Source organism: Lynx canadensis, chromosome D4 (assembly GCF_007474595.2).
Source record: "Lynx canadensis isolate LIC74 chromosome D4, mLynCan4.pri.v2, whole genome shotgun sequence".
NCBI classification, from domain to species: Eukaryota; Metazoa; Chordata; class Mammalia; order Carnivora; family Felidae; genus Lynx; species Lynx canadensis.
This window is the reverse complement of record NC_044315.2, coordinates 62,084,675-62,109,582: the sequence shown is the minus strand read 5'-3', so window position 1 is coordinate 62,109,582 and position 24,908 is coordinate 62,084,675. Positions and strand designations below refer to the sequence as shown.

At 38.4% G+C, this 24,908-nt stretch overlaps 1 protein-coding gene across 1 annotated transcript in view; it reads left to right on the top strand.

Annotated features, from left to right (window-relative positions):
- Window positions 1-24,908, top strand: part of ERP44 (endoplasmic reticulum protein 44) — a 96,088-nt gene that overhangs the window by 26,261 nt on the left and 44,919 nt on the right. Inside the window, exons 2-4 of the mRNA XM_030294437.1 lie at window positions 12,282-12,354; window positions 14,302-14,341; window positions 18,442-18,557. Coding sequence (XP_030150297.1) covers window positions 12,282-12,354; window positions 14,302-14,341; window positions 18,442-18,557 — 229 coding nt within the window. The remainder of the gene's footprint in view (window positions 1-12,281; window positions 12,355-14,301; window positions 14,342-18,441; window positions 18,558-24,908) is intronic.

Genomic DNA, 24,908 nt, shown 5'->3' with positions numbered 1-24,908 from the left:
ACTACTTGTCTCGGGATCTGCTTTGGGGGGAGCCCCGGTGAAGATAAGCTGTCATTTTTCCTATAAAATTTCCTCTCTCTCTCTTTTTTTAAGTAGGCTTCATGCCCAGCGTGGAGCCCAGCATGGGGCTTGAACTCACAATCCTGAGATTAAGACCTGAGTTGAGATCAAGAATGTGAGACGCTTAACTGCCTGAGTCACTCTGGTGCCCTTAAAATTTCCTATCTCTTGACATGGCTTCTTGGATCCCCATGGTGTCATTTTGTGTTTTACTCTGTATTCATTGTTTCCTTGTACTAGTTCTTGGGCTTGATGAGATTGAGGTCAGGTTCAGTTTTTTGGGTTAATACTTCGTAAGTGGTGCTTTTTATTTCCTATTGTATCCTATAAAGAAGCATGAATATCTGGTCGTTCCACTTTTGGTAATGTTAAGATTGTTCAGTAACAGTGTCAGTGTAGTTGTCTGCATTAAGATTAACTCAAAGCTTCTCGAAAGCCTAAGCAAAAAGAGCCTATGACATACTGTGTAATTCTCATTGTTTGGTGCCCAGCAGTTGTCTTTTGAGAATGACTTTGCCAGGAACTATGGATGACTTTTCAATTAAAATACTTCAGACAGAGAGAATCTTCTCTTTCTCTTTTTTCAATGTGAAAGAGAATTTAAGTTTGATGATCTTGCTAGATGTTTGTATATATATGTATATATATAATGTTATTCACAACCCTATCCCTAGTGCCTAGTATGGTGCCTAGCATGTATACAGTAGATGACTCAGTGAAATATTTATGGAGTGAATGATCTAACAAAAAAATATATGTACCAACATGTATGTAGATTCCATTAAGGGAACTTGGTTTCCTGAGGCATCCTGCGTGAGAATTACAATGTAGCACAAGAAGAGTAGTCATAATTTTCTCTCGGCATATATTTGCAAGTATTTGTTCTGGAGACAGTGATGAATGGGATGTTGTCTCACACCACCCTCCCTCCTTCTCCCCCACCCCCCGCCTCTGGTTCCAGACTGTGTACAGAAAAAGAAGACAATTCTCATCTTAACTATTCTCCCAATTCCCATGCTTTGTTAGTACCACCATTGCTAGAATTTTAGGTTTTAGAGGAGGGGTATGGGATGATTTTAAGAGAAAAACCCTTTCCACACATTGAGAAGATCAATCCCATTTCTGAAAAGCTTTGGACTTTTCCATGAAGGTCAGACTACTACATTGTCTATTCTAGGTAAATTAGTTGATCCCCTTCCTTTTTTTGTTTTTTGTTTTAATTCCAGTACAGTTAACATATCGTCTTGTATTGGGCTCTCATCCCGTTTTTAGAATACAGTGGGGAACCAAACACACAGATGACATCGACTTTTTAATTATTTATTTATTGTTTGTTTGTTTGTTTGTTTAGAGAGTGCGAGTGGGGGAGGGGCAGAGACAAAGGGAGAAGCTCCATCCAGCAGGCTCCGTGCGGTCAGTGCGAGGCTCGAGCTCCCGAAACTGCGAGACCATGACCCGAGCCAAAATCAAGAGTTGGACACTTAACCAACTGAGCCACCAAGGCACCCCATCAATTTTTTAAAAATGTTTATTTATTTATGTTGATAGAGTAGGGGAGGGACAGAGAGAGAGAATCCCAGGGAGGCTCTGCACTGTCAGCACCCCCATTTTTTTTTCTTTTAGTATAGTTGACATAAAATGTTACATTAGTTTCAGGGGTACAACATAGTGGTGGGAAAAGTTCATACATTATGCTGTGTTCACCACAAGTGTAGCCACTACCTGTTACTATACAACGCGATTCCAGTGCCGTTGACTGTGCTCCCTATGCTGCGCCTCTTCTGCGACATTCTCATTCCATAACTGGAAGCTGTGTAGCTCCCACTCTCCTTCACCCATTTCCCCCATCCACCTACCCCGTCTCTGATGATAACCATCAGTTCTCTATATTTATGGGTCTGTTTCTGCTTTTTATTTGTTTTGATCTTTAGGTTCCACATATAAGTGAAGTCACATGATACTTATCTTTCTCTGACTTATGTCACTTAACATAATACCTTCTAGGTTCATCCATGTTGTCACAAATGGCAAGATCTCATCTTTTTTTTTTTTTTTTAATAGCTGAGTAATGTTCCGTTGTGTGTGTGTGTGTGTGTACACGTACTGTACCTTCTTTATTCCTTCATCTATGGATGGACACTTGGGTTGCTTCAGTATCATGGCTATTGTAAATAATGCTGCAATAAACATAGAAATGCATATATTTTTTTGAATTGGTGTTTTTTTTAAAAATTTTTTTTTTTAACGTTTATTTATCTTTGAGACAGAGAGAGACAGAGCATGAACAGGGGAGGGGCAGAGTGAGAGGGAGACATGGAATCTGAAACAGGCTCCAGGCTCTGAGCTGTCAGCCCAGAGCCCGACGCGGGGCTCAAACTCACGGACCGCGAGATCATGACCTGAGCCGAAGTCGGCCGCCCAACTGACCGAGCCACCCAGGCGCCCCTGAATTGGTGTTTTGTTTTCTTTGGGTAAATACCCGGTAGTGAAACTAATGGATCATACAGCATTTCTGCTTTTAATTTTTGAGGCAACTCCATACTGTGTTCTACGGGGACCCCAGCAGCATACATGCTCACCAACAGTGCACGAGGGTTCCTTTTTATCCACATCCTCACAAGTACTTGTTATTTCTTGTCTTTTTTATTTTAGGCATTCTGACAGTATGCGGAGATATCTCATTGTTTTGATTTGCATTTTCCTGATCATTAGTGATAGTGAGCATCTTTTCATATGTCTTTTGGAAAATGTCTGTTCAGGTCCTCTGCCCTTTTCTTTTGAGCTGCAGTCAAGAGTTGAACATTTGACTGACTGAGCCACCCAGGCACCCCTGACCATTTTTAATCAGATTATTTGGTGTTGGTTTGTTCTGTTTGTGGGTGTTTTTTTGTTTGTTTTTGTTTGTTTCTTTTTGGTGTTGAGTTGTATAAATTCTTTATATATTTTGGATATTAACCCCTGTCCAGATACATAATTTTTAAATATCTTCTCCTATTTAGTAGGTTGCCTTTTGTTTTGTTGACCGTTTCCTTCCCTGTGCATAAGCTTTTTATTTTGATGTAGTCCCAATAGTTTGTTTTTGTTTCCCTTGCCTTAGGGAAAAATGTTGCAAAGGCCAGTGTGAGAAATTACTGCCTGTGCTCTCTTCTAGGAGTTTTATGGTTTTGGGTCTCACATTTAGGTCTTTAATCCATTTTGAGTTTATTTTTGTGTATATTGTAAGAAAGTGGTTCAATCTCATTATTTTGCATGTAGCTGTCCAATTTTCCCAGCACCATTTATTGGAGAGACTGTCTTTTCCCCATTGTATACTCTTGTCCCCTTAGTCATAGGTTAATTGGCCATGTACTTGTGGGTTTATTTCTCAGCTCTCTATTCTGTTCCATTGATTTATGTCTATTTTTGTGTCAGTACCATACTGTTTTGATTAGTGAAGCTTTGTAGTACATTGTGAAATGACATCAGGTTTTTTTTTTTTTTTTTTAATGTTTATTTATTTTTGAGACACAGAGAGACAGAGCATGAACGGGGGAGGGTCAGAGAGAGGGAGACACAGAATCTGAAGCACCTCCAGGCTCTGAGCTGTCAGCACAGAGCCCAACGTGGGGCTCGAACTCACAGACCACGAGATCATGACCTGAGCCAAAGTCGGACGCTTAACCGACTGAGCCACCCAGGCGCCCCGAAATGACATCAGTTTTAATGGAAACCCATGCTTGATCAAGTAACTAATGTGCAAGAAAAAATACGAATTGCAACAATATATTTTTATTTTCTTTTTTTTTATTAATTTTTTTTTTTTTCAATGTTTATTTATTTTTGGGACAGAGAGAGACAGAGCATGAATGGGGGAGGGGCAGAGAGAGAAGGAGACACAGAATCGGAAACAGGCTCCAGGCTCTGAGCCATCAGCCCAGAGCCTGACGCGGGGCTCGAACCCACGGACCGCGAGATCGTGACCTGGCTGAAGTCGGACGCTTAACCGACTGCGCCACCCAGGCGCCCTATATTTTTATTTTCTATCGTTGTTTCTACTGGCAGAATTTGAGTTTAGGGATTATATTACCTACCTACATTTGAATTATTCTTTGGGTATAGAATTTATTTTCCCAAACATGTCTGCACCCACCATATTTTGACTTATTTAATGAGGAGTGGTATAATTTTTCTAATGTTTCTTTATAAAAGCAGACTGGTTCTGACTTGTCCAAAATTTGTGTCATTTGGCCAAAGGTTGTATCACTGAGCAGTTGAGGGTTAAAGTAGCTTGCCAGGGTTATTCTATACTTAGTTCTATTTTTCCCCTCTCTTTGAACTTCTAGTTCATTATAATGCTTCTGGGAATACTAACAGTGAGATGTGCCTCAATTGATACACAGCTTCAAGGCTCTTACAGTGCTTGTCAGCCTCAGTCTTTTCTCTCTGGGGACCTTTCATATCTCTTAGCTCCTTGCAGCCGACTGAAAAATCTCTATGCTTCTGTTGCCTGCCAGCTTAATGCAAAACTGAGAGTCAGAGAAGTGGCCCCAGGGAGGAGAAGCAGCCTGGGTCCCATAGCATCAGGACTTCAGGTAGTAGGCTGGTTTGTCAATTTGGATTAGAATGGAAGAGAGCTGTTGCCTCGTACATTACTTATTTCTTGCTATAGGAGAGACATAGTGTGTAAAGGGCTTTGAGAGTCTCCTAACAGAAAGGCAGGAAAATGAAAGATTTAGCAAAAATACACTGAGCTATTACTGCAGAATGCCTAGCAGATGTAATGTCAATTGAGAACAGTAATGCCACATGGAAGGAAACATTCTCTATTAAAGCTTCCATTTTATGCCAGTAATTTTCATGCAGAAATCTCTATTCAAGCAGAAGGCACTTTAAAAAATTAACATCTTTGTAAATTTCTAATAAGATTACAGATTCCACATTTTTCTAAAATCACAGTAATTTGCATGTCAATACAGACTTTTCACAAATGAGTCTTACTTGTTCTTGTGTTCATATTTGAGGACCATAAACATTGTACAGAGTTTAAAATGGGTTTACATACTTGCTTGGAGAGTTGGAGCCTTTGCTCTCTAAAGCAGTGCTGCTTTGTCCAACTTCAGCTCAGGTCATGGTCTCGTAGTTTGTGAGTTTGAACCCCGCATTGGGCTCTGTGCTGACAGCTCAGAGCCTGGAGCCTGCTTCGGATTCTGTGTATGTCTCTCTCTCTGCCCCTCCCCCGCTCACTCCCTCCCACCCTCCCCCCTCAAAAATAAAATAAACATTAAAAAAAATTTTTTTTAAAGCTGTGCTTCTTAAACTTTGTGCATAGGAATCACTTGGGGATCTTGTTAAAGTGGAGATTCTGATTCAGTAAGTCTGGGGCCTCATAGTCTGCATTTCTCACAAGCTCCCAACTGATGCCAGTGCTCCTGGTTCAGGAACTATTTGAATAGCAGGGTTTTAAGGTATTCAGCTTTAAAAGAAACACTTCTTGTTTTCTAAACTCATCAAATTATGGTAATAAAACATTTAAGGCAAAGCCTAGCAAATGCTTTGTGACTATAAATCTTGCTAACAGAAATAATACCCAATCCCCTCTTCTGCCTGATAGTTTATTAGATTCTGGTCCTAAAATAAGACAATATAAGAAATATTAGAAGTTTATCCACTAATGTAACATGGCTATTCTTGTTTATTTTTGAGAGAGAGAGTGTTCATGCGTGCAAGCATGAGTTGGGGAGGGCGAGGAGAGGGACAGAGAGAATCCCAAGCAGGCTCCATGCTGTCAGCGCAGAGCCCAAGGCAGGGCTCGATCTCATGAACTGTCAGATCATGACCTGAGCTGAAATCAAGAGTCGGACACTTAACCAACTAAGCCACCCAGGTGCCCTTGCTATTCTTAAATGAGGGTGCTGAAGTGCTATGTGCTGAAGTGTCTAGAAATCACATCAGAGTATACCTGTAGGGGAACCTGAAGAAGGTATGCCTAGGAACTCAGGACAGCACTTAGTGATGCAGAGGGCTTTCTGCAGGAGGCAGGAAGATCACTTCTGAGGTTCACTCTAAATTTGGCTCTAAATAATTACCTAGTAGTGTGCTCTTCACCATTACATAATTAAAAACAAATTTTAATAGGCTTCATTCTTATTTGATAACCTTATTATCCTCAAACATGTTAAAAATGTTGGCTGTTCCCATTTCTGAACTTCTTTCCCTCATTTCTCACCTCCAGCACCCTCCCTCTAAATTCTTAGTGTATTAACATCATCTATCTTCTCATTCACTTTGTATGTATTTGAGTACTCACTGTATACAAATAGGGTGTCGTAGTAAATGGATCTGTGGTATACAAAATTGAATAAGGTGCAGTCTCTTTTTCAAGGTACTCAGTCTCCTGAAGGAGGTATGATAGCATAAGTAATCAGTGTGAATAATAATCTGTTAACACCCTCCAGAAAGTGCTCTGTGGGTTCAGAAGAGAAATGAATCACTGGGTTCTGGGATCATCAGGAAAGCCCTCATAGAAAAGATAGCTTTTGAATTAGGTCTTGAGAACTAGATAGCCCTTCCTAGCTGTTCCAGGCAGGACATTGTAAGAAGAAATTGCACAAGGAAAGTATGGATGAAAGAGAATAAGGAGACACATTTTAGTAATTGCATGTACTATAGACCCCTTGCATTTTGGATTCATAACTTCAGGATTTGTATTGTCCGTTTGTGAGTGACCATTGAAGGGTTTTCCTGAGCTACTGATTTTATTTCCTTGTGAAGAGCCTCGTATATCAAGTCCGTGGGTGAGGTTAGTAATTGGTTCAGCAGCATTCGTATCTGCATCCATCTTTATTCTTTTCTCTTATTTCCTTTTACTGTATTTCGTGTGGGAAGACATTACATACTTATTAATAATTTGGGATTTGCGAGGAGCTTGTTATAATTCCTTTCCACTGCCAAAGGTCTCCTGCCAGTATGGTGACCATATAATTTATTGCCCAAACTGGGACCCACTTGAAAGGAATTGTGCTGTTAGTGATATTCCACAGCAACTAGGCATAAACTGGGTTTGTCTCAAGCAAGCGAGAGTATATGGCCAACTAGAACATTCCTGTTAGTTGGAGGGTGGGATATGAATGGGGAGCAGTAGGATGTTATTTAGGAAAGCAAGTTTGTGGATGGTCCTAAATGCCAGGTTCAAGGTTTAGGCTTTTATACTGTAGGCAGAGAAAAACCCTTGGAGGTTTTTTTGTTTGGTTGGTTTTGTTCTTGTATTCTTTTGGCAGAGGGTTTGATATATGCAAAGCAGCTTTTGGAAGGAGGAGTCTGGCCTCTGTGGGCAGATTAGATTGAAGGGAAATGCTCGATTTAGGGAGTGCCATAGTATTCCCTTTAAGGATATATTTGAACAGTAGCCACTCAAATGGTCTTCATGTATAAGGAAAAATTGGTAATTTATATTTGTATAATTATGAACAGAGAAGCTTTAATAATTCACTTCCAATATATGTTATTACTGATGTTAGCTCATACTTCTGAAGAAGATCCTGTGGGATTAGCGTCTTGTTCAGTTAATGTTTTCTCAAAAGAGGAACAGTACTGGGTTTAGCAGTGAGCGCTAGAACATTTTGTCTGCACTAGTGTTATGCATATATTTACCTTAATATTTTAACAATTAAAATTTTACTTAACACTGAGAGTGCTTAATAAAAATATCTTCACAAAATTTATTTCTAAAAAACTATCTTTTGCCATGTAACCAATCTTTTATTGTATCTTGTTTCAACCTGATATCTAATCCAGAGAAGGTTTTAATTTCCACTAGCATGCATCTCTCCTTTTTCTATCCCCACCCCATGGAATGGGTGAAACTTTTGAGAAAGGAAAGTTTTTTTTTTAAGTTTATTTTATTTTTTAATTTATTTAATTTTGAGAGAGAGTGCAAGCAGGGGAGGGGCAGGGAGAGAGGGAGACAGAAGATCCAAAGCGGGCTCTGCACTGACAGCAGCTAGCCCAGTGAGGGGCTCACATTCACAAGCCGCGAGATCATGACCTGAGCCAAAGTCAGACGCTCACTCTACTGAATCACCAAGGTACCCCGAAAAGGAAAGTTATTTTTTACCAGGAGAATCAGACAGCTATTCATGGAAGAGGAAGTCAGTCTTTGAAGGATTGATTCTGCAGTAGTGGAGAAGAGAACTTTCCAGGTAGAGGAAACTATGTATGCAAAGAAGAGGAAGCAGAAAAATTGTGGGGTGTGCTTGGGGAAAAGCAACTGACTGCTGGGTGGCTTCAGAAATGCTATGGAAATAACAGCTGGCACACTGGCATCACTAGCCAGTTACGTGGTCATGGAGGACACAGGGAAATTGAAGAAAAGGAATGCTTTTTTTTTTCTTTTTTAAATCTTCTTTAATGTTTATTTTTGAGAGACAGAGACAGAGTGCTGGGCGGGGAGGGGCAAAGGGAGCAGTAGACATGGATTCAAAAACAGGCTCCAGGCTCTGAGCTGTCAGCACAGAGCTGGGTGTGGGGCTCGAACTCACAAGCTGTGAGATCATGACCTGAGCTGAAGTTGGACACTTAACCAACTGAGCCACCCAGGTGCCCCAGGAAAGGAAAGCTTTTTAATTCCCAAGGATTTCTTAACTTTTAGAAACCTTTTTTTTTTTTTTTTAAGTTTATTTATTTTGAGAGAAAGAGCACAAGTCGGGCAGAGAGATAGGGAGAGAGAGAGAATCTCAAGCAGGCTCCATGCTGTCAGCACAGAGCCGGGCATGGGGCTCTATCTCACGGTGAGATCCTGACCTGCACCGAAATCAAGAGTCGGACGCTTAACCAACTGTGCCACCCAGACACCTCTTAAAAACCTGCTAAGGGTTGGGGCGCCTGGGTGGCGCAGTCGGTTAAGCGTCCGACTTCAGCCAGGTCACGATCTCGCGGTCCGTGAGTTCGAGCCCCGCATCAGGCTCCGGGCTGATGGCTCAGAGCCTGGAGCCTGTTTCCGATTCTGTATCTCCCTCTCTCTCTGCCCCTCCCCCATTCATGCTCTGTCTCTCTCTGTCCCAAAAATAAATAAACGTTGAAAAAAAAAAAAATTAAAAAAAAAAAAAAAAAAACCTGCTAAGGGTTGGGGCGCCTGGGTGGCGCAGTCGGTTAAGCGTCCGACTTCAGCCAGGTCACGATCTCGCGGTCCGTGAGTTCGAGCCCCGCGTCAGGCTCTGGGCTGATGGCTCAGAGCCTGGAGCCTGTTTCCGATTCTGTGTCTCCCTCTCTCTCTGCCCCTCCCCCGTTCATGCTCTGTCTCTCTCTGTCCCAAAAATAAATAAAAAAACGTTGAAAAAAATTATAAAAAAAAAAACCTGCTAAGGGTAGAAAATACTCTTTACTTGTTGAAGAAGCTTCTATTTAAAGGTAGCCTATCACCCTTTTTTTTTTTTTTTTTTTTTTTTGATGAATTAAGGTGCAATACCATTTTTTACCGATGGGCCTTTTATGTAATAAGATCATGTCACTAGACACATCTGAGAGTGAAATGTTTAATATTTGGTACTTATTGCATGTGGATGGAGTTATGTAGTGACTTCTAGATGATTGGAGATTCTTCTCTGTTGGCAAGAAAAAGAGGTAATGAACTGAAGAGAATGACCAACTTGTAAAATATTTCCTAAGTTTATGTCTGTGTATTTACATATGTTGTCTAAATATTTCATCATTAGAGGGTCATATTCTCCATGTCTGTTAAGATCTTCCATATTCAAAATGTCTTTGTAGGTTTTTGCCGTTTCTTTGAAAGAAAATACATTTAAAAGTTTACTTCAAGTCTTAACTTTTAGATGAATGATTACCCTCCTCTCTTCCTGGTTTAGAGCTACTTGTCTTTATTTTACTTAAGCACTATAGAATTTGACACATGAAGATGTTTCCCTGGAAGAATTCTGTTTAGGCTTAGGGCTCACATGAAAAGAAACAATTTGTCAGACTAGTGGAGCTTGCTAACAATTCAAATAAACAGCCTGTCTTTTCCTTGACACTGCATATTAATAAAAATGTTAATGATAAAACACCTCCTTTACACCCTACAGGGTGCAGAGATGATTGGGTCAGAGACTGTTTTCTTGCTTTGGGCCCTTTTAAACACAGCTGCTAGCTGAATGTGGCTTATCAGTTGCATGGTTATTGGTGCCATGTTTCTAAAGTAACAGGTATTTAACGCAGCCAGGTTGAGTGTTGCCTCGATTTTTGTATTATCTGGCATTTAAATACTTTTGCCATGTAAATATTTCAAAGTAGAAAGCAGTTAAATTTAGAATATACTTCTTTATAAACGTACTTTGATGGATAAGTAACTCTTCAAAAATGGGGTTACTTAGATCATACAACTGAAGACTGTTATCTGTATTTAACATTTTTCTCCCCTCCTTACTACCACAATTTTGAGAGCTCCTGATGGTAGAGCATACCATGCCTTATGCATTTGTGCCCTTGGTACCTAGTAGATACTTCATAAATGTCAAGTTATTTAATGATGACTTTGATAAAGACCAACTTTGTTGCTTAATTGTATATTTTTGCTTCACCTTCTTGAATTTTTCTTCAACACACAATTCACTCTAAAATCTTGTATCAGTATATCTGGATTTCTTAAACACAAAACAGGCTCAAATGGAGTTACTTATGCTAAGCCCCATGCTACCAAACTAAGACTTAATTACAGTTTTAGCTCTCCCAGAAATGGAATTTTAAACTAGTCAGCCAAGAAATACCTGATCAGCACTAGTTAGGTAATATGCCTAATAGACTTCTGCCATCCCCAAAAGGAAAGTGACTTTCAATGACCAACCCACTTTTTTTTTTTTTTTTTTTTTTGCCTAGTAAAACTTCCTTCTTCCCACTCCTTTTTTTTTTTTTTAACTTTATTTTTGAGAGCGACAGAGAGAGTGAGAGTAGGGGAGGAGCAGAGAAATAGGGAGAATCTTAAGCAGGCCCCGTGCTGTCAGCGCAGAACCCAACGTGGGGCTCAATCTCACAAACCGTGAGATCACTCAACTGATTGAGGTACCCAGGCACGCCTCTAGTTAATTTTTAAGGTGTTAAAAATGATGCAAGTAGTTATATATGTCAAACATTCAGCGGTTTTAACTTACGTAGCTTACTTTTAGTAGAGTATAATTTATTGGTTGCTAGCAGAAATAGTAGTCTACTGTTGGCTACTCAGTTTTGGTAACTTGAGAATAAGGCTAGTGCTGTTTGGCTTTTTCTAAGAAAATAATGAATGTATAGAGATATTTCAGATAATTATCTGGGCTTGTTTGCATATCAGCATCAACATGGCTCTTTGTACCATTCAGAAATTGAATTGTTGGTGAAGTAAAAATTTTTCGAGTGGTAACTGTGGTGATTACTACAGCGTCTGTGAAATGGGTGGGCAGGGGAGTAGCCATCAGTGCCTTACCAGGACCCCTGACATTAGTTGTCATTCAATAGCTGTGGTTCAGTGAATGGATTTCCTTAAACACAAGGTGTATTAAAGATGGAACCTAAAAATAAAATACACTAAGTGTACTGCCTTTTAAACTAAGTGAACAGTTGCTAGTTTAAAGTTGAATCTTGTATTTATTTTGCAGATGGCAAGCTAATACTGTCTTTGATAAACTTGAAATTTGGTTTAATGTTTTGGAAGCAGAAAATTCTTACTCTCTTTTAATAGCCTGTCCCTTGACACATTGTTATCACCAGTATGTGAGATGAGGCAAGAAAGGCTTCTGGTTCACAACTTAAAAGTCTTTCTTGAATTCTTATCTTTATCATTTTGTTTTATCTTAGAAACATGGTAGGGATAGAGTCAGCAAACTTAGCTTTAGTTTGTATTCTTTCAAAATTGATAGTAAGCCAGTACATTTTTTTCTTGTTGCTCCATAAAGTTCTTGAAATATTAATTTAAGAGAATGAAAAAATTCTTAATTTCTCAATTGTTTAGAAACAATTGCTTTTGTGTTTTTGGATGTATAGGAAGTCTTATTTATTTGATCAGTTTCTAGGCTTAAGAAGTTAGTATTTCCCCTGTTTCACTGATCTAGTGAAGGGTTAAAATAAAAATAAAGATAATAAAAATTAAAACCAATTGATCGATGATTTTGTAAATAACAAGTGGAACCAACTTTATGCATAAATTTTCTTTTTATTAGACTTTCTGCAATATTTACCTTTTGTGGAAACATTTATTAATTTCACATTTTTAAAATTTCCAGGTAACTTGGGTTTTTACTCCTGTAACAACTGAAATAACAAGTCTTGATACAGAAAATATAGATGACATTTTAAGTAAGTACCTTGATATTTTTAAAGTACACTTTTCTTCTTTATAAAGAGTTAGTTTATATACAAAAACAAAGTTAAATCCCAATTACTAGAACAGTTTGAGGAGCTGGCATTATGATTATTTCCATGGTTTACTGAATTAACAAAACACTTTTGGTTTTGATTTTCAGTAAAATTTCTTAAAATGTGTATGTCTCCTTTATGTGTTACAAATAAACTTTAATCTCATTTTATTTCTTTGTCTTGTCATAAATGCCACCTTAACAATTCGTATTTTGCTAGAGCCTACTTAGATTAGAGGCCAGGAGTCTCCACTGTGCAGTACTAAAAGTTTGTGGTCTTAGGACACAGTCTAGACATCTTTTGTCTTTTTTAACTTTTGACTAATTCACTGACTCTGATATCTTTTATTGTCATTGCTCCAATTAAGTTAAGTGTTTTACTGACTGCTTGTTTGCTGACAGTGTGATTGTGGATACAATTAACTTGCAGGGAAAAGATTTCTGTTTTTAAAAGTAGTAGAGGGAAGGTGAACACATGGTTGATGGAAAAATCACAATTTAGGAGATTTAAGAAAATGTACAATGCATAAATGATTCCTACCTTCTTATTTTTAAAAGCCCTCCACTGGTTTAAGCAGAACAAAACCAAAAATAATAAAAGTGAAAAGAGTTATTCTTGAGCCTCATATGCTGTTTTTTGTTCTTGGAACTGGTTTTAAATGCCAAAATGTCTATTCCTACACTGTGGGATCTCTTTAGAGCAATGGTCTGTAACCTTTAGCATGCATGAGTTACCTGGAGGACTTAATAATATCCGGACTGCTAGGCCTGGCTCCAAGTTTCTAATAGAAACTGCTCGACCCCACCTGAGAATTTGCATTTCTGTAAGTTTCTACATGCTGCAGGTGCTTCTGGTCCAGGGAGTGCAGTTTGTGAACCACTGCTTTAGATGAAGAAGCAAGTGGATAAAAAGTGCTTTGAAGGTAAAAAAGGAAGAAGAGAATTGGAACTTACAAAAAATTCTCCTTTCATTTTTCAAATTCTAGAATAACTTTTATTTTTGTGAGTCAGTGAATTTATCTGAGTTTCTCTGTAGTACGTTTAGTCTCCTGTCTTCACATCCTCATATGCAGATGATACTAAGTTATTTTGGCAACAGAGAAGAGCTGTTAAATGGATTGGAAATAGAACATGTACATGTTTTGCAACTTTATTGGTTGTAGATTTCGTGTTGCAACTAGGTGGGACATCTGAGCTGTACAAGAGCTTTCTTTACACATAGCTTAGTTACACAGGTCTTTTCTGTGAAATAGAATTTTCTTGCAGAGTCACTTCTTGGTTTATTCATGTATATGGGAGATCAAAAACTAGATTGTTAAAGCCCAGATCATTCCACTTCACTTTTTTAAATGTTTATTTATTTTTGAGAGGGAGGGAGGGAGGGAGAGAGAGAGACAGATGAAGAGACAGAGAGACAGAGCACAAGTGGGGGAGGGGCAGAGAGAGAGGGGTTACAGAATCCGAAGCAGGCTCCAAGTTCTGAGCTGTCAGTACAGAGCCCGATGTGGGGCTCGAACCCACGAACTGTGAGATCATGACCTGAGCCGAAGTTGGCCACTTAACTGACTGAGTCACCCAGGTGCCCCTCCGTTTCACTTTTAATGAGTTAGTGGCTTACTTGGCCTGATCTGGGTTTGATTCTTCTTTTGCTTTATATTCATTCAGTGAAGGTATAAAGATGGAGAATATAGAGAAAAGGATCAGGGATTCCCACAAATTATGTAACCTATCCATGACCCCGTGTGCGGGTTTCTTAATTGTTACTGTGTATTTTTAGTGGGCCTTTACATAAATGGGAAGAAGACCATGAGGAAAACCAAATCTTGGATTATGTCAGTTACAAAGACATAATTAACTTAGGTTGTTTGGTTTTGTTTTTCAATTTCAGACAATGCTGATGTTGCTTTAGTAAATTTTTATGCTGACTGGTAAGTAATAATCTTATTTTTGTTTTTTGTGGGGGGAGGGGTAATGAAGTTGCATCTTTTAGTTTTTTTCTTTCATCTTGCTACGGGTGTATTTTTCTTTGCTAGAAAGGGGTGAGTGGGGAAGCCTTTTTCATATGTGAGATAGTATTGCATACACAAAGTCAATTAAGGTTCATTCACAAAGGGAACAGCTTAATTTGCTGATCGTTTGTATTTTAAGAGAAAAATATATCTGATTCCATTATCCCACATCTTAAAAGTAGTAGCAAAAACTTAAATCCCTCCCTCCTTTTCTCTCTTTCTCTCTGTCACACCCTGCCCCCCCAACACACAGTACTGCAGTTCTGTATTTTTCCTGTAGGGCGGTGTTTGGAGGTGAGGGTGTGGGTGTGGCAAGTTTAGAAGGAAAAATCATGTTGACACTTTTTAAACATGTATCATCTACTACTTCTAGGAAGCCTTTATTCTGCCCCCTGTCTAAATCAGATTCTTGTCTTTTGTGTTTATGTAGTACTGGACACCACTTTTTTTTTCTTACTACATTATTTTGTTTTTTATATTTGTGCGCCAGGAAGAAACATTGAGGATGGAAATAATGTCTTACTCAGCATTTGTGGCATTTAAAACCAGGGCATACTATGTAGTAGATGTTAAAGAATATGTCAAGTGGAGAGCTTGAGCCAGAGAGGTTTGAAACACTCACATAATCTTTATTCCTAGGCCATCTGTATTTTATTTGACCCTTTTACGCTTATTACTGCCTACTGGTTGCCACTGCCCTACTTAAGGCCACAGTCCAGTTTACCCAGATTCCTGTGACAGTCTCCTAATTTGTTTTCTGTGCCTCAGGTCCTACGTGTGTCCATTCTGTTCTCTAAAAAGTAAGCCAGAGTGGTCTTTCCTAAAGTACACACTGAATAAGGTTACACTTCATCTTAAAACCTGTAAATGATGTTCCATTAACTCTAGGTCTAAAGTCCTTTACCTTGACCTAGAAAGCCCCCAATGACCTGCTCCCTTCCTACCTCTACATCTGTATATCTTGCCTCTCTCCGCTCCCACATTCTGTACCCGTTATACTGAACGTCTTTCAGTTTCCGTAATATTCTATATTCTTTAGTCACTGGACCTTTAGTCATGGTATTTTCTCTGCCTAGATGGGTCACTCTTCTCTCATTTAATTTAAGTATTATCTTTCGAGTCTTAGATTAAATGCCACTTTCTCCAGGTCACCTTCCTAGATCGATATTCCTACCCTTATCCCAACCCTTTTTTATGTCTTTCCATAATACTACATGCTCACCTCATTGGGAACACTTGTATGCTGTAGTTTATTTGGTGGCACCTACTACAGCCTTAGCTTTAAGTTACTGTATCTGTCTTTTCTCAGTATTCGTCCCCAGGCTCTCTGCATAATACTTGGCAGATAATAAGTACATAATAGATATTTACTGAGTGAATAACATATAGTGTAGTTATTTAAAGAACTTCAGTAAAATGTTGAAGATATACACAGAAAATGCCATTTATAAAAATGCATAACCAAGGTAGCATTTTCCAAGGTAAATTAGGATTGTCCACATGTAGCAATAGCTGTAAAATTTGGTATACGATTATCTAGTCCAATCCACTTTAGCAATGAAACTGAGACCCAGAGGAGCAAAGTGTCTTCCCAGGGTTACCTGACAGAGTTGTGGCAGAGTTAAAACTAGAACGCATTTCTCTTATTTGAGGTATTTTGTGTGTTGTAAGAAAGGGAAATAAAACGTGTCATTGACCTTGTCCTAGAAACTGAATTGGAAATGTGGGCTAATTGCAGTTATTTGGGAAAACATATTACCCAAAGAATACCTTGAGTTGTTCATGAATTAGTACTCTTTATTCAATTGAAAAAAACTTGGGCAATTGGCCACAGGACATAGATTTATATTATATGGTCTCACAGACTCCATTCTGAGTTCTGTCTGGAAGTTATTAATGTGGCACAGTTTAAGGAAGAATTCTCTGATAGAGCTGCCTAAAAATATGGATATGCCTCGGAGGGTAATGAACCATAGTAGGTCCCTGATAATGCTGTTTTGTGCCGGTCTTTTTATATACATTGTTTTTAATGCTAAGAACTACCTTGCAGGTAGGTATTATAATTTCCATTTTAGGTTGAGGAAATTGAGAAAGGTCATACGGCTAGTAAGTGGTGGAACTGGGATTTAAACTCAGGTATGTCTGACTCCAAAGCTTATTTTTCCCCCTACTAGGTCATACTAGTAAGTACCCCCAAATTGTCCCTGCGAGGACTCTTACCCATTCAGTTGATTTGTAAAGGGTTGATTCTAAGCACTAGATTGAAGATTGGATTCAGATGACCCGTAAGGCCTTTGTAATAGATCTGTTGCTTTTGTTATGTTACTTTTATAAATGTAACTTTCCATGTGAATTGGATACATGTGGATGAAGGTATAATATTGTTGATTGACTTTTATTTCATCCTTCCCTTCCACCTGCTGGTATTAAAATTGATCCTGTTTTAAGCATGAACCTGTGCTTAAATGCTTACTGGGCAGCAAACTGGACAGTCTGGAAAGAAGGAGCCCGTAATGTAGGCCTTTTCCTTGCCCTTAAGCCAGGAGCCTGTCCAGTAATTGTTTACTAGGCCATATCCTAGTTCTTCAAGAAACCATCTATCAGCCTTTGCCTCCTCTGCCCTCCAGCACCATATTTTCAGCAAACTATAAGAAACTACAAACTTGTGGACCTAGCCTTTCCAGTTCCTCCATTCTATCAATTTAATCATTTAACAGACATATTGAAATGCTTACTAGAATACATAGTCAAATAAGACACGGTCCCTGATGTCCACAGACCCCACCCACCTATCCCAGATGGGAGAGATTTAAGAATGCTAAAAGAGGAAAGAGCAACTTGAAAGCAAGAGATTGAAGATACAGATTGTGTCTCCTTGCTATATTCTAGGACATCTCCTTAGGAAGTCAGGTGAGTGGGCCAGAGGAGGTATCTACAGAAAGAAATAGGGAGGAGTATAAGAATTTGCATCCTTTTACAGGCTTTACCAGACTTGCATTGAATTGTAGTTCATATGTATGACCTAATCATGTGGATTAAAGAGTTCACAAGCTTCATTTAAGTAAATCTCTTAGTGGAAAAGGGCTCTGGAAGCAATAGTAATAGCAGTTATAGTTTTTTTGTTGTTTTTTTTTTGTTGTTGTTGTTAACAAACACTTAATACCTTTTTCATACAAGAATAACTATTCTAACCCATCTGGCTGTGTGCTCATTTTGATTCTTCTTCTCTTTCTTATCAGGTCCCTTTAATAACCTATAGCATGTTTGTGAAGTAGTTGGCCTGATTAAGGGACAGTCAATTAGAAGAAACAAGTTTCTGAAATACTGTAGGGTTTGTGTCCCTTTGTAAAAGTAAGAACAAAACAAACGACAAAGGAAACATGAATAAGAAATCTTGTTTAGGAATTTAGCACTTTTGCTCCTGAACTTAATATATTTGTTTATAGACATGAAAGCCTATTTTAACCAGGGGTTAATTTTGAGGGTCAAGAGTTTAATATACACTATATATCCTTTTCATGCCACGTGTGTATCTAGTATGCTGACTTGCATATGAGATTTGATTGACCTAGTCAAGCGAATCAGTCTAGTATTTGAAATAAACTTACCATCTTACGGATTTTGTATAGTAGTCTCAAAATATGTTCATTATTTAGAGAAAGCTAATTTCTTCTCTAAATGCCCAAGTCTTAATAGTTATAAGTCCAAGTGGATACATCTTAGAGGGCTTATATCAGACTTGTTTCTGGCCTCTTTGAGAGATCCTTAGCTGTGTGCTTCATTATAGCACATAGCTTCTTAAGCTGCAGAACACCAAAATCTTTAAATTGGAATAGGCTTTGAGTTCAAACTTGCCTTCATCTTTAATGAATGACATTCAGGTCCATGACTAAATTAACTATGTGATTGTCTCAAAAGCTGTTTATTGTACATACACTAAATAACAATAGATGATAACTGAAATAAGATTTTATTGCTTCTGCTTTTCAGTTTTAATTGGTATCCTTCTTTGTGCATAGGTGTCGTTTCAGCCAAATGTTGCATCCAATTTTTGAGGAAGCTTCTAATGTCATTAAGGAAGAATATCCAAATGAAAATCAAGTAGTGTTTGCCAGAGTTGATTGTGATCAGCACTGTAAGTACCTCAATAGGAATTCTGGAACAAATCGTCTCATTCCCTTCTCTACACACACACACACACACACACACACACACTCTCTCTCTCTCTCTCTCTCTCTCTCTCTCTCTCCTTTTTTAATGCTCAAAAAAAATGTTCTACTTTAGATGGAAGGTTCTAGTGACTTTGGTTAAATGTTAATATTTAATCTTTATGTACTTACAATACTAGTTTGTATTTTGCCTGAGAAGTAATTAATTTTCTAATTAAAATATAGTAGAATAAGCATATAGGTAGTAAGTTATAACCAGCAATGTGTTCTGCCAAAGTGAATACCAAAATTATTAATAAATAAAATTGAAATAAAGTTTTAGGAAAAAATGGATTTCTGTTAGTTTTAGAACCTACAAAAATACCATTTGTAGTCATTGCAAATAAAACTCTCAGATTTTTGTGTGTTTTTGTTACTTAAAAGGTTCCACTAAAATTGGCTGAGACTGTCTTCGAGGTGTAATTAACTGTAGTTATGGATTATAAATATTGAAAGTGTTGAGAAACTTAGGTTAGACTCACTTACAGTCCAGCGTCTTGCATTTCACTTCTCCCAGCAGAGCATTCTCTGTAAAAGCCTCTTGGTTTTCTGTGTACACGACCAATCTTGCTAACTTGAACTAGTGAGCCTGCAGTGGTGTTCCCTCCTTAGTGTGTCCAGCAGGTGTGAAGTTCTCCTCTCTCATAGTACTAGACTCACTGTGTTTGTAGCTCTGGTTCATTCTGTCTTAGTTGTCTCAACCATTGCAGCGTCCGTTCTTCAAAGGCAGGAACTTTTTCTTTTTTTTTTTTATTTTTTATTTTTATTTTATTTTATTTATTTATTTTTTTTATATATGAAATTTATTGACAAATTGGTTTCCATACAACACCCAGTGCTCATCCCAAAAGGTGCCCTCCTCAATACCCATCACCCACCCTCCCCTCCCTCCCACCCCCCATCAACCCTCAGTTCGTTCTCAGTTTTTTAACAGTCTCTTATGCTTTGGCTCTCTCCCACTCTAACGTCCTTTTTTTTTTTTTTTTTTTTTTTTTCCTTCCCCTCCACCATGGGTTCCTGTTAAGTTTCTCAGGATCCACATAAGAGTGAAACCATATGGTATCTGTCTTTCTCTGTATGGCTTATTTCACTTAGCATCACACTCTCCAGTTCCATCCACGTTGCTACAAAAGGCCAGATTTCATTTTTTCTCATTGCCACGTAGTATTCCATTGTGTATATAAACCACAATTTCTTTATCCATTCATCAGTTGATGGACATTTAGGCTCTTTCCATAATTTGGCTATTGTTGAGAGTGCTGCTATGAACATTGGGGTACAAGTGCCCCTATGCATCAGTACTCCTGTATCCCTTGGGTAAATTCCTAGCAGTGCTATTGCTGGGTCATAGGTTAGGTCTATTTTTAATTTTCTGAGGAACCTCCACACTGCTTTCCAGAGCGGCTGCACCAAGGCAGGAACTTTTTCTTTTCATGCTTTTTTTTTTTTTAATGTTTATTTTTGAGAGGGAGAGAGAGAGAGAGAGAGAGAAAGAAAGAGAGAGAGAGAGAGAGAGAGAAAGAAAGAAAGAAAGAAAGAAAGAAAGAAAGAAAGAAAGAAAAAGAGAGAGAGAGAGAGAAAGAAAGAAAGAGCGTGTAAGCGGGGGGGGGGGGGGGGGGGGCAGAGAGAGAGGGAGACACAATCCCAAGCAGACTCTGCTGACAGTTAAGCATCTGACTTTGGCTCATGTCATGATCTCACAGTTCATGAGTTCAGGCCCCACATTGAACTTGCTGCTGTCAGCCAAGAGCTCGCTTCAGATCCTCTGTCTCTGCCCCTCTCCCAATTGCGCTCTCTCAAAAATAAACGACACATTAAAAAAAAAAAAAAAGCTTGTTGCCTCGTGTTACTGGCAAGTTGGTCTGAGTACAGAACGCTCCATTCTGCAAATTTCCTGTCATTTGCTCTTAGCCTGACAATTAGAATTTGTGTGTGTGTGTGTGTGTGTGTGTGTGTGTGTGTGTGTGCACTAACTTTTCATTTTACTGATGAGGAAATGGAAGTCAAGTGCCTTACTCAGTATCATAGAGCTTAATGTCTAGTCAGGCCAGATTTAGAATCCAGATCTGACCAAATACTTTTACAGACCTGTTAGCTTTATTAGCGTCTTTCTATTCAGTTTAACAAACACTTTGGGGATTTACTGGTGGAGAAATGGCTAACGGCAAAGTATTTCAGTATTTTATAAACCATACCCCAAATTTCTGTCTTTTGAGATTCATAACTAAATAGGATGAAGGGAGCAGTAAAAGATTGTCAGTACAGGTGTGGACTGCATTTTCACACTGCTTTCTGGATCTTTCCTCCTACATTTCGCCGACAGATATGATGTTTTTGGTATGGGTTCTCATTTTAAATCTTTCTATTTTTTATGTATTTATTTAGACATTACAGTACAGACAGTAGTTCCTACTTTCACTGAATTCGGACCATAAAATCTGAACTTGTGTTTTTAAACTTAAAGTCATTGGGAAGAAAAATGAACTATTGTTGAACCATAAATATTATTTATTCTGTTTTTTAAACTAAGATTAACTTACTTTTGAGATAAACCTGGCATTACTACTATTGATCAGCCTCTCTTTTTATGGGAGTAAACAGCCATAATTCAGATGCTTTTTGATCTACCAGATAGAGCTACAAAGTCAATTTTTTACCAATGAAAGTTATATCTGAGACATTGTGTATTCTCTCTAAATATTTTATCTTTTCTGTGCAATTCTTCACTTTTTAAAAGTGATGTTATGAAATCCTTATTGATGATTTATTCACATTTTCCACTTTCTCTTTAGAGATTATAAGACAGACTGTGCCCTGGGTCACTTCTCTTGCGCCAGCTATAACGTAGAGTTTCTGAACTGGAAGGACCTTAAGAATCCTGTGGTCTCGGGAGAAATGTCTGTTAGGTAGATTGTTCTTTGGTAGGATTGGTTTTGTTTTTAAGAGATTTATTCAGATATAATTAAGGTAAAATAAACTGCACAAGTTTAAATTATAAAATTTAATGTTTTGACACATGCATACACCTATGAAACCGTCACCACAATCAAAATATCAGCATATCTGTCATTCCCCAAATTTTTGTTTCCTTTTGTGTTGCCTTTCTTCCCCCATCAATCTCAGGGGACCATGGAACTGCTTTTGTTAATAAGAGATTAGTTTGCATTTTCTGGATTATGTATAAGTGGGATCATACATTGTATTGTGTGTGTGTATGTGTTTGAATGTGTGTGTTGTTGTTGTTTTACTCGGCCTGGTTATTTTGAGATTGTTGCATTTATCATTCATTTTTATTACTGTTATTATTTTTTCATGTTTATTTTTTTTTGAGAGAGAGAGCATGAGCAGGGGAGGGGCAGAGAGAGAGGGAGACACAGAATCCGAAGCAGGCTTCAGGCTCTGATCTGTCAGCACAGAGCCCGATGTGGGGCTCGAACCCACAAACTATGAAATCACGACCTGAGCTAAAAGTCAGACACTTAACCAGCTGAGCCACCCAGGCGCCCCTGGAAGTTACAGATTTTGATGTCAAATTTATCTGTTTTTACATTTGTTGCCTGTGCTTTTGGGGCAATAGCTAAGAAATCATTGCAAACCCAGTGTTCTGGAACTCTTCTTCTACATTTATTTCCAAGAGTATTACAGTGTAGATTGTGTGATTAGGCCTTTTTCAGTTTTGAGTTAATTTTTGTATAGAGTGTAAGGTAGGGATCCAGTTTCATTTTTTTGCATGTGGACATCCAGTTTCCTAACACCATTTGTTGATGACCCTGTCCTTTCCCCACTGAATGATGTGGTACCCTTCATCAAAAAACATTTGACTGTATGTGTGAGGGTTTGTTTCTGGGCTCTCTGTTCCATCTGTCTATATATCTATCTCTATACCAGTACCACACTTTTTTGATGAGTGTAGCTTTATAATAAGTTTTGAAATCAGGAAGTGTGAGACCTCCAATAATGTTTGAGAGTATCTTTTGAAGGGTATATATTCTTTTTTTTTTTAAGTTTATTTATTTATTTTGAGAGAGTACAAGTGGGGAGGAACAGAGAGAGAGGGAGGGAGAGAGAATCCCAAGCAGACTCTGTGATGTCTGTGCAGAGCCTGATGCAGGGCTTGAACTCACAAACTGAGATCATGATCTGAGTCGAAATCAAGAGTTGGATGCTTAACTGACTGAGCCACCCAGGTGCCCCTGGGTTCATCAAATTCTTAATTTGATGAACTCCAATTTATCCATTTAAAAAATGTATTATACTTTTGAAGCTGTATCTAAGAAGTCTTTGTCTCACCCAGGATAACAAAGATTTTCTGGTATGTTTTCTTTCATAAATTTCATAGCATGAAGTTTTACATTTAGCTCTATGATCCATAGATCATACATTTCCTTTTAGCTCTGTGATCCAAATTTGGAGATAATTTTTACATGTGGCACAATGTGTGGGTTAGAGTTCATTTTTTTGCCTATAGTTATCAAGCTGTTGTGATATTATTTGATGAAAGGAGTGTCCTTTCTTCATTGACTTTGCATCTTTGCCAAAATCAACTGACCATATATGTGTGGATCTGTTTCTCATTTGTCAGTTCTGTACTGTTGAGGTGTTTGTCTATGATTTATTTGTCTATGCTTATGCCAGTACCACAGTTTCTAGATTACTGTAGTTTTATAATAAGTCTGGAAGTCAGTAGTGTATAAATCTTCCAACTTTGTACTTTTTTTCAAAGTGGTTTTACTATTTTAGTTGCTTTGGATTTCTGTATGACTTTTAAAATCAGCTTGTTAATTTCTAACCAAAGTGAGGGGGAAAAGTTGCCAAGATAATACAGAGAGTTCCCTGATAGTCCTTACCCAGTTTACCCAAATGCTGACATATTACATTAAGATTAAGATTACATTTGTCAAAAGTAAGAAACTAACACTGGTGTATTACCATCAGTAAACTATAGACTTTATTCAGATTTTATCAGTTGTTTTATTCATGTTCTTTTTTCTGTTCCAAGATTAAGGATATTGCATTTAGACCTCAGGTCTTCTTGACAGTTGATCATTTTGAGGAGCATTGGTTAGCTGTTTTGTAAAATATCCCTCATTTGGGTTTGTCTGGTGTTTTTTCTTAGGTCTCACACATCTTTATTTTTTGGTGCTATTATAAATGGCATTGATTTTTAAATTTTAATTTCTGATTATTGCTAGAAATACAACTAATTTTTTGTGTATTGATCTTATAAACTGGTACTTAATAGTTCTAATGGGTTTTATGTAGATACAATAGGATTTTCTATTTAGACAATTATTGTATGTGACTAAAAGCAGTTTTACTTTATGTGGTCTGTATGTCCTTCCAGTATTCTTTCTAGCCAGGTGTACCTACTTGCTGCTTCAGGATTAATTTCTGTGAGGCAGAAGATCTCTAGAAAGCTTTTTTAGCAAAGGCAGAAGGTGACCTCAGAATGCAGCTATCATCCCACCCACGTATGTCTCATTCTCATTAATCACCTTCTGGCATCATGGCAGCCTGCTCTGTCCTGCCCTCTGATACTTTAGTCTGTCTGCCTTGCTTCTGATGCACTGTGTCACCCAGACTTCCCAGCCGAAGTAAGAGTGTTATTTCTTGGAAAAGTTCCTGTAAAAAGTTTCTAGTCAAATTGCCGGAAAAAAACAGTTGATGTAGCGTCTACTTGGATTTAGGTGTGCTTTCACATGCGTTATTCCGGTTCTCTTCCCCACAGCCCCTTGAGTCAGATAGTGTTATTCCTTCACCCAGCAGAAATGTTTACATACATACCCTTTGTCATGTGGCACGCGTAGGTTCTAGAGATACAGCAACGAACCACATCTACCCAGAAAGCAAGAGTAGCAAATACACAGTTGCTCGTTGTGATAGCTGCTCTGAGGAGAGGTGTTGGATGCTGTGAGGTAATGCGAATGCTTTCTGAGACAGACCTACAAGACCTGAGGGAAGAGTAGAAATTCTTAAGGGAAATAAGGGAAGAAGAGTATTTCAGACAGGAGGAGGAGCAGGTGTGAGGTTTCTGAGGTGGGAATGAACGTGAGACTTTGAGAGAGCGGGAGTGTGCCATCACTGTACAGATGAAGGCGCTGAAAGACTTGGAGGGGCTGAGCGACTTGCCAGAGGGTTCCACAGTAAGTGGAAGGGCCAGACCGGAGCCCAGGAGCACACAGTGCGTCCCAGGCAACTCTAGTATCCTGAGGTCAAAATAAAGTCAGTTAAATTGGATTTCTCATCGAAGCTGAGAATTCACCCAATTTCTATATAAA